General features: G+C 42.4%; 2 protein-coding genes across 5 annotated transcripts; one reads left to right on the top strand and one right to left on the bottom strand.

The window, feature by feature from the left end:
* Positions 1-288: 288 nt before the first annotated feature.
* gpr84 (G protein-coupled receptor 84) lies at positions 289-2,506 on the top strand. The gene is made up of 2 exons (XM_040203496.2): positions 289-403; positions 798-2,506. Exon 2 carries the CDS (start codon positions 812-814, stop codon positions 2,048-2,050), a length of 1,239 nt encoding a protein of 412 aa, XP_040059430.1. The 5' UTR covers positions 289-403; positions 798-811; the 3' UTR covers positions 2,051-2,506.
* A 3,261-nt stretch (positions 2,507-5,767) lies between these two features.
* LOC120835024 (protein lifeguard 1) lies at positions 5,768-8,926 on the bottom strand. 4 transcript variants are annotated; one of them, XM_040203494.2, is made up of 6 exons: positions 8,706-8,924; positions 7,971-8,061; positions 7,172-7,290; positions 6,725-6,916; positions 6,466-6,594; positions 5,768-6,175 (listed from the first exon to the last, which is right to left on the bottom strand). In XM_040203494.2, exons 1-6 carry the CDS (start codon positions 8,910-8,912, stop codon positions 6,077-6,079), a joined length of 837 nt encoding a protein of 278 aa, XP_040059428.2. In that variant the 5' UTR covers positions 8,913-8,924; the 3' UTR covers positions 5,768-6,076. The 4 variants fall into 4 exon arrangements, with proteins under 4 accessions (XP_040059428.2, XP_077948243.1, XP_077948242.1 ...); XM_078092117.1 differs by lacking the exon at positions 7,971-8,061 and having other exon boundaries at positions 8,706-8,926; XM_078092116.1 differs by lacking the exon at positions 7,971-8,061 and having other exon boundaries at positions 6,677-6,916; positions 8,706-8,922.
* Between the last annotated feature and the right edge of the window lie 74 nt (positions 8,927-9,000).

The following is a 9,000-nucleotide window of genomic DNA, read 5'->3' as shown; positions in this document are numbered from 1 at the left end:
AAATGCAATAAAAACATTTGGTGGCTACAACTACTTTTTTTAAAAGGGAGCTATAATGCGCTTCGGTCCTAACAACACCCTCAAAATGTTACATTATTGGACAATAAAGTACAGCCTCTCATATCTTATTGCTAAAATAAAAATGTCAAAAAAGTTGTTTCACTAATAAAGTACAAATTACCCAAATTTGGTTATTCCATTTAATTCAAAGTTTTCCAGGAACTACACAAGATCTCTCTTGCCCAACTCCAACGTGTACTGGAAAACCCTATGACGTATCCTTTTGTTGTATAAAGGGAACTTGAGCAAGGAGGAAGAATTCACGTAAAGAGTAATGAATCAGCAGGACACACATTCAGAGTACGACCACTGGTGATAGCGGCAGAAGTCTTTGGATTTTAAGGTAAGACATTTCTTTGAAAATATAGGTCTTTTATTTGTCTTAATCTAATATGAAAATACACAGTCATTGTAGTCCCTTCGGGATCAGGAATCAGAAAACATTTATTGCCATAATAGGTCAGACATAGAAGGAATTTGACTTGGCGGTTGGTGCGTAGCAGCAGACGGTTCAACAATGGACGACAAGACAACAGTTCAAAATATACTGCTATGGGTTAGTAATATAAGGCTATGGCTTAGTTTAAAAATAAAGGAATAAAAGTTAAAGTGATAAGTGAAAGTGACGTGTGCAGTATGAAAGAACGTGACTGGTGGTCACACTTTTCTTTCTTTGTAAGTTTAACTTTCTGGCTGCACATTATAAAGAAGCAAACCTCTGTTCTAAATCCCTTTAGTTGACAGAGTGCTGATGAACTACACAAACCAAACACAGGAGGACCTCTTCTCCTGCCACAGTCCCTCCGTCGTTGGTTACCGGTACTTCGCAGTGCTGTGGGGATGTGCCGTGACCCTCACGGGCACAGTGGGGAATCTGATGACCATTCTGGCCTTCGCCGTCGACCCACATCTGAGGACTCGCTTCAATGTGCTCATCGTCAACTTAGCCGTAGCGGATCTCCTGTACTGCACCATATTGCAGCCCATCTCCATTGACTCCTATTTACACCTGAGATGGCGCTGCGGTCAGGTCTGGTGCAGTATCTTCGGCCTGCTGCTCTTCCTCTCCAACTCTGTCTCTATTATCACGCTCTGTCTGGTAGCAGTAAGCAGATATCTCCTGGTCACAAAAAGGGCCTTGTTTGACCGTGTCTTCTCCAACAGTGGTCTTATTTTACTCGTGATCTCGGCATGGGCACTAGGCCTGGCCAGCTTTGGCCCACTGTGGCCTGTTTATGTGTTTGTGCCGCAGGTGTGCACATGCAGCTTCCACCGCACCAGGGGTCGTCCCTACAGCACCATCTTGCTCTTCTTCTACTTTTTTGTGGGTTTGGGTTGTGTTGGTGTTTTCTACTTCCTCATTTACAGACGTGTGAAGGTTGCCTCACAAGCTCTGCTCCGCTACAGGCCGAGCCGCCGGTCTTCCAGAAAGAAAACAGCTCCTTCGGTACAAGGGACTGATGATAGTGGTGTAGAGAGTGGCACGGCAAAGACGTGTAGCAATGAGATGAGCAGCCAGACGGATCCATCAAAAAATACGGATGAGATAACTTGTGAAAACTCCTCCGAATTTGTCCAGAGGTCTCCCACGGACCCAAATTCATCAGCGATCAAGTGCCCCCCTGATATTGTGTCAGCATCACCTTCATCCCCACCTGCTCCCGCCACTGCAAAACCCTCCTCCCACTCGGGAACTTCAAGAGATGATGACGAATTTAAGCGTGTGACACGCATGTGCTTCACTGTTTTTCTGTGTTTCGTCTTCTGCTTTGTCCCCTTTCTGTTGCTCAACATAGCAGACAAAAATAACCGAGCCCCTCAGGTGCTGCACATGTTCGTTGCAAACCTCACATGGCTCAACAGCTGTATCAACCCTGTGCTCTACGCCGTCATGAATCGTCAGTTTCGACAGGCCTACCACGTGTTGCTCATCAGGGCTGCTGCACCATTCAGCTGCCTATGGACCTGGTGGTCACAACTAAGACAATAAACCCCTGGGCCTTAAATTTGCCTGATGTAAAGCCAGTATAATATTATTCCGTCAAAACAGCACCGACATGTTGCAACTCTTAGGTTACTTTTCTTTGTTACAAATGTGTGGTATCAAGTATTCATTTATGTATTCATGGATCTTTGAATATAAGATATATGTTGTATTCAAATCTGGTGTACCATTATTTTTGATGAAAACAAATTCAGTATGTTTAAATGCAATTCTTTTAATTCCATAAACAAGTGGTACCGGTATTGATTCTGATAGTATATTGATACCCAAAGCTACGGTATCGGTATCCTTTTGGGGAATCGAAAAAGTCAAATGAATGAAGTTAAGTTAAATTATACCACAACGTTTAACTCTGTAATGACTTCTTCTTTTTTACAGAAATGTACAAGAGTATGTTATGTATTTATGTGTGGAATAAACTATATTTTGGTGCATTCAGAACACTGTGTCGATTACGTCACAGAAAAACCAATGTTACAAAATCAGCACAGGATCCTCCTCTGTAACAAAACATGCCTAATATCAGCAATTCGGAAACCTCTGCCTGTCTCAACTCTGTAGTGCCCCTTAACCAACGCCCTATAGCGTTGCGGGCAGGGCTGTAGTGGAGGGTAAACGCACGTAAACGCCGTATACGCACCTCTAGAATTTTGGAAATAGCGTTTACGCACCTATAAATACCGTTTACGCACCTATAAATAGCGTTTACGCACCTCTAAGTGGCGTTTACGCACCTCAAAGTTCCCTGTGCCTTGTATTCTTCCGTTGGAATAATCCGAAATAAACTTGGTGTAATTTTAAAACAGCTAAGACTACGTTTCCTATTATTGAACATATAAACGCCGTAGTCTGAATCCTTTTCATCTGCGCTGTATTACGGTCTGTATTAGTAGTCGCGCGCTCTGTGTTCGCTGGTCGTGCACGGTAAAAGGACAAGAAAAACGCCTGGTGACGCGTAGATTAGAAAACAAGTCAGTTCTCAATGTGAAAAAAACATGCTGTATAGGCTATTTATGATGACATAGGTAGTACATGAGTGTTCCTTTAACTTATGTTGTCAGTGTAACTGACAGGCTGCTTAACTGGTTAACTCTTAAATTCAACATATTTTTTCAGGCAGTGATGCAGAGAGCACAGGGAGAGGAGAAACACCAGGTCCAATAGAGAGCGAGAAGCACAGAGGAGCCATGAACCCCAGAACGCTGCAAGGCAGGACCTGACGTGGAGGACAAGGAGGCCCTCTGGGCACTACTGTAAAAAGGAGACTCCGTATGTACATAGTTCTTAATCTGCAATTGTCTTGTTGTGTTGTGTTGACATACTTTTCTTTACTGTTTTCTTAAATTTAATAAACTACAAACTACTAACCCATTTATTCATTGTCATTGATTGTATATGACTTTTACTGATAACATAATGCAATATAGCCAGGACAGCCTTACAGAGTCGCGACGCTTTGTGTTGCGTTGCTTCGCATCGCGTCGAGGTCTGTATGATCACAAAATGACGTAAGAGTTTACCCACCTCTAATTTTACCACTACAGCACTGACAACAAGGGCGTGAACATTAGAAAGTAAAACTAGAGCCGCAGTGCAACTCAGATGCACTGCAGTCTGTCTGTCTGTTCCGTATTAGCTGATGTTACAGAGGACATTTCAGATCCAGAGCGTGTGCGCTGGTTAACTGAAAGGTCGGTCGTTCGAGCCCCAGCTGCTCCGTGGTCACTAGTGATGGTGAGATGAAGCTTCGTGAAGCATTGAAGCTTTCCATCCAATTGTGTCACACATGGGCCGAAGCTTCGTGGTGCTTCACCTGCTCTACTGCGCCATCAAGTGGACAATAAATGAAAGCTGAAGTGAGACGTTCCCGGTTTGTACAGGCTGCTTACTTTGGACTTGAAGGGCGTGAACGTTAGAAAGTGAAACTAGAGCCGCGGTGCCGCTTCTTTTATATTCAGTAAACAAGCTTTGAATTCAACGATTAATAATTTCATCTGGTCAAAAACTTTAAACCACGGTTTTGAAACTTGAAAATACTGCAGCAAATTTAGTAGTGAGACAATGAGCCTGAAATCGGAAAACTTCCCATTGAAGACAGTAACAGAACAATAAAGGATGTTGATGAGCAGGTTAGTGCAGCATATATGATGCTTATCAACAAACGGGTCAGTGAAACGATGCCAAGGAGAGAGGAGGGAAGATGTAGGTGTTGTGACAAGAAGCAACGGGCTTCACACACAAACCAAAGTTCCCTGTGCTACGTGACCATTGTGGAGCCATTTTAATGAACCACCAGTGGGGTAAAAACTTTTTACTGTGCAATTTGCAAAACTGCAATTTACTGGCAGTCGACGCTAGTAACTTACTGTTTTATTTACAGTGCCCTACTGTAATATACGGTATGTTGCCGTATATTGGATTACAGTTTGTTACCATTGGATTACTGTTTTTGTGTTATAAATACCAGAATGTTACCGTTAACTTATAACCGTATACTTTCGCATTTAATTCCCCACAAATTAAAGAAAGACAACCAACCTCATTTTGGTCATAGTGGTTGGAGTTATTAGATTAGACATTTGTAACAAAGAACAAAACATAAAATATGCTGCATGTATACAATAATAAAAAAATGAATCATAAAATGATTAGGAACAAGGTAAACAGCGAACGGCTGGCGTCCTTAATCCAGTGCCTCTGTAAAACAAACCAAAATAAAATATTTAGAAACACTGTCATTGGTAAAATATTAAAATTACAAAGATGAGGAAGACAGCAAGATGTAAGGAAGGAGAATGTTAATCATGCCAGGCAAATAACACCAACGTTACTTGGAGAGACGATGCAATGAGAAACTCCTCCGATGTTGAACTGCACAGGTGATCTGGATGAACTGAGACTACGTGTCTGACGTCACTCAAATGACTTTTAGGCAATGAACACTTTGAATAATACAAATATTTATAATCTTCAATCTTCATTCGTCATAATTGTGGTTCCATTCGTCTGGTTTCCTTATTGGCGAAGGAGAAGAAGCTGTAAATCCAAGTAAACATTCCAACAAATAATCACAAGATCTGTAAAATCCTCTTTGTTTACTCTACATAGAAACTCAATGTTGTGTGTACTATGTACTAACCTATTGTTTAAATAGCCCAATACCTCCCAGAGGATGACTGTTTTCCCTGTCTGTTCCGGAGACAAAGACCATGGAGACGTACGTTAACGACCCCGCGGCTGCTGGACTTATTGGACCGTTGTCAGTCTAATAGAAGGTGTAAGAGGCTTTAGACAGACTGCTGACAGTGAGGACTCCACCCTAAAATAGTTCCAGTAGCCAAGTCAATATGAGGATTAAGTGTAATCCATTGAAAAATCCCAGTCTGACCGGTTATCCAGGTGCATGAAGTATATGAAAGGTGAGCGTTTCATTGAACTTTTATGCAGCTCACTCAATTTAAATGAAAACACTGGTTATGTTCAGTTGTTTCTTTTCTTGGAATATAATGCTGCGTCTTTTTGAGTCAAATCATTTCTGAAAATGGGTTATAATGTTGTTCATGCTGCTTTGTCTCATCTTCATATCAATGTAAACTGTATCGTGTTCAAGTTCTTCAGGCTGGTGTGACGAGAGCATTTTTACTGAATAATTATCTAAATTGATCTTAATGTGTCTTTTAATTGGCATGAACTGAAATGGAATGTTTTCATGTGTTTTAATTCTCTGTAGTGGTGAACATGCTCTGACAACATCACATACAGTACAAACATTTTTAATGAACTTTATATGTAAAAAGAGAAATGAACAGCAGAAATCATATTTTAGTTAATAGAGGAGTTACAGTGTAAAGAAATAATAAAGACATTTTAAACGTGACGTGTCGGCCTCCCTTGTGTGCGAATGCACTCTAGTTTCACTTCCTCCCCAGCTGTGAGATGAGGATTGTGTGTAATATTATTCTTATTATAGAATATAACCATCATCGCTGGTAAAACCGTTGCATCTCCGGGTCAAAGGTGACGAGGGAGTAAAAGATGTAGGAACGCAAACGCCACCACGTCCACGGTCAGAGTCATCAGCAGACCGTCCCAAACGTCGTGATGATGAGTCTGTAAGAACACAGAGACACGTTATTCCACATCTCCATTCAGAAAAGTCTTTGTTTTCTACAACCGTGTTACAAATAAATCCTTTGACTCAGACAACAATAAATTCAAATTAAATGCATCTGAAGTGTTGATGCTTGGATTCACAACGCAGATTCTAAATCAGGAGTTAAACATAACTGTTTAAATTCCACACATCAGTGAGACCTTGAGGCCCCGTGGCTTTTGTTGGTACGCTGCATGCAGTGGTGTCCAGCGTGTTCAAACCCAAACAACATCTTACAATGTCTGACCTTTGCAGAGAAGGCAACGATGGCGAAAGCAATGACCATCAGTACTCCGACAGTGACGAAGACGTGGTTCAAGTCGAGGAAGGAGGCGATGGTTCCCACCATGTGCGACAAGCTCACGGTGACCACTACCTGTGGACACAACTTGTTAAACACCGCCGGCCTCTTCTGGCTTTTATAATTACGTATAATCACATCTGTGTGAGACAGTAACCCTGATGTGTAACATTTGGGGTTTTCTGCTCCTGTAGGTGTCACCCACACATCCCACGATGTTCCAGGGGTGACGTTGGCTGAAGGACTTGCAGATGCTGAGGGCGACGGCGAAGCCGCTGAAGGTGAGCAGGGAGCTGACGTAGAGCCACTTGTTGGTCCGTCCCTCCTTCCCTCCGGAGAAGGACGCACACAAGACCCCGAAGGAGAACAACATCTGGAGGGTCAGGACGCAGAACACCTGCTCGGGGAGAGGAAGAGAACATCGGCCACAGCATCGGAGTGTACAGTTTACATGAGCTGTGACCTTTTTATTATGTCTACAGGTAATAAAACGATCCGTTAAATACGGTGGAGCGGTGCATATAACAGCAACACGACAACCATGAGAGCAAAGAGCAAAGATCAGGACAAAAGCTAGAAAAGGAAAAAATCATTATTTTGTGTCAGAAAGATATAATTGTTCTTCTCTATTATTCTGTTAATCATCTCGTGCCGTATCTCCTGGCGGTGATGGAGCTGGTGGTGCTGGTGGTGGTGAGGACACATAATGAGGAGCGTCCTGGGTCCCTTTGGAGACGAGGGGCTCGGGTGAATTGGACATTCTGGAGGAAACTGGGGGACAAACACAGAAGAGCAGTCAGACAACTTCTGTTTTCTGATCAGATGCAACCACAACCCGCAGAAACCTGTGAGGTGGGAAAGCACAAAGGCAAAGTTGGTCATTTGGTTTATGATGACAGTAATAAACTAATAATAATAATAACAGCAGCAGCAGGTGTGTTAGAACAGTCATTTATAGATGGTTTACTTAGTACATTATCAACAAGATAACAATTCATCTGCAACTTATGGTATTTCTGGAGTAACATTTCCAGGTATATTACACAGTATCATGATTTAAGTAGCAGTAACTTACAATGTTTTGGCCTCTTGTTTACAGAGCACAACTTGTTGAATTCAGCACTTCACCCTTGCAATCTGTATTTAGCCCCCTTTGCTTTAAAAACGTATTTTCAATGTGAAATGCAATAACATGTATGGGTACAGCAACAACCTAACGCATTAGCAACACCAAAGACACGAAAAATATTCTGGGATGTTTACTTTTGGTCCAGGTCATCATGCTGAAGGCTATCATGCTGCAAGCTAGCATATGCTAACTAGCAAACTACCTGCGCTAACGCTAACTAGCTTAACAAAAAGGGCCGTCTTTCCTGTATCGGGTGGGCAGCACAAGTAAAACACCCGGTTATAGTTCCAGGTGTGCTTCATCCAAACACTCGCGTACTTACAGAGTAGTGGAGCCGGTAGTCGTGGTTCAATCAGCCCGTTCATGTCGGTCTGCTGCCGTAACTTCGCCTCGTGCTGCGTCCGCTCGGAGCTCTGCAGGCGTCCAAGAACTCGCGCATGCGCGTTACAGATGTCAGCGGAGTTACGTGTTTACAAGTAATGTTTGAACCTGCCCGCATTATTATGTCTTAAACGCATCTTATTAACAGCACGCAGTCCGTAGTTTCATAATTATGACGTTTTAAGTGAAATATTAAATACGTTGAAATTACGTCTTCGCGTAGACCAAATTTCGCCGACCAGTTCATTAATTATTATGAAAATCTTAACGTTAATATCGTCTATCTTTCAACCTTACGTTACATCATAACACATTTGTCAACAAATTGACGTTTTCTGGCACGTTGATGTTTCATCCCATTTTTAGCCGGTTGAAAAGACGTTGAAATGAGGTCTTAGACGTTCAGACCTCATTTCAACCCGATTTCAACCATATTTCAACGTTGAAATTACGTCTTGTGCTCACTGGGCTCCGTCTAATGAACTCAATGAATACAGAAGCTGTTGTGACCTGAAGGAGCACACCCTCAGCAGTTTGTTAACCCTTAATGTCTGTGATCTTGTTAAAAGCCCCGATAAATACGACAGGTGAATAAAAAGCAGAGTGAAAGCAGTTTGCTCACTTTGGAAACAGAGCAAGTTAAGAAGACTTAGTAGAGTCAAGAGAATGTTCTCACCTGTGTGACGGGCTGTGCACCACGCAGTGCTGAGCGAGGACGAGACAACAGGAGTAAAACCGGCAGGTTGATACCTACATTCATTTGCTTAACACCCGGTGGAATGTTTCCCTCCCCAGGTATGTATAAATAAACTTGGTGTAATTTTAAAACAGCTAAGACTACGTTTCCTATTGTTGAACATATAAACGCTGTAGTCTGAATCATTTTTATCTGCGCTGTATTACGGTCTGTGAGCATCCAATCAGTGCCTTGCGGCTGCAGCAGCGACACCAATCAGGATCCAGGAGGTATG

Source organism: Gasterosteus aculeatus, chromosome 17, assembly GCF_964276395.1.
Source record: "Gasterosteus aculeatus chromosome 17, fGasAcu3.hap1.1, whole genome shotgun sequence".
Taxonomy (NCBI): Eukaryota; Metazoa; Chordata; class Actinopteri; order Perciformes; family Gasterosteidae; genus Gasterosteus; species Gasterosteus aculeatus.
Note: the sequence above shows the minus strand (reverse complement) of the source record. Positions and strands in the feature narration are given on the sequence as shown.

Bases quoted from the DNA above. Each gene is read 5' to 3' on its own strand.
- gpr84 (XM_040203496.2), top strand. From the start codon at position 812: ATGAACTACACAAACCAAACACAGGAGGACCTCTTCTCCTGCCACAGT.
- LOC120835024 (XM_040203494.2), bottom strand. From the start codon at position 8,912: ATGATTCAGACTACAGCGTTTATATGTTCAACAATAGGAAACGTAGTC. The intron at 6,917-7,171 runs GCACGAGATGAT...CTCCCCGAGCAG, and splicing joins CATCACCGCCAGGAGATACG to GTGTTCTGCGTCCTGACCCT. The intron at 6,595-6,724 runs GTGGGTGACACC...TTGTGTCCACAG, and splicing joins CCTGGAACATCGTGGGATGT to GTAGTGGTCACCGTGAGCTT.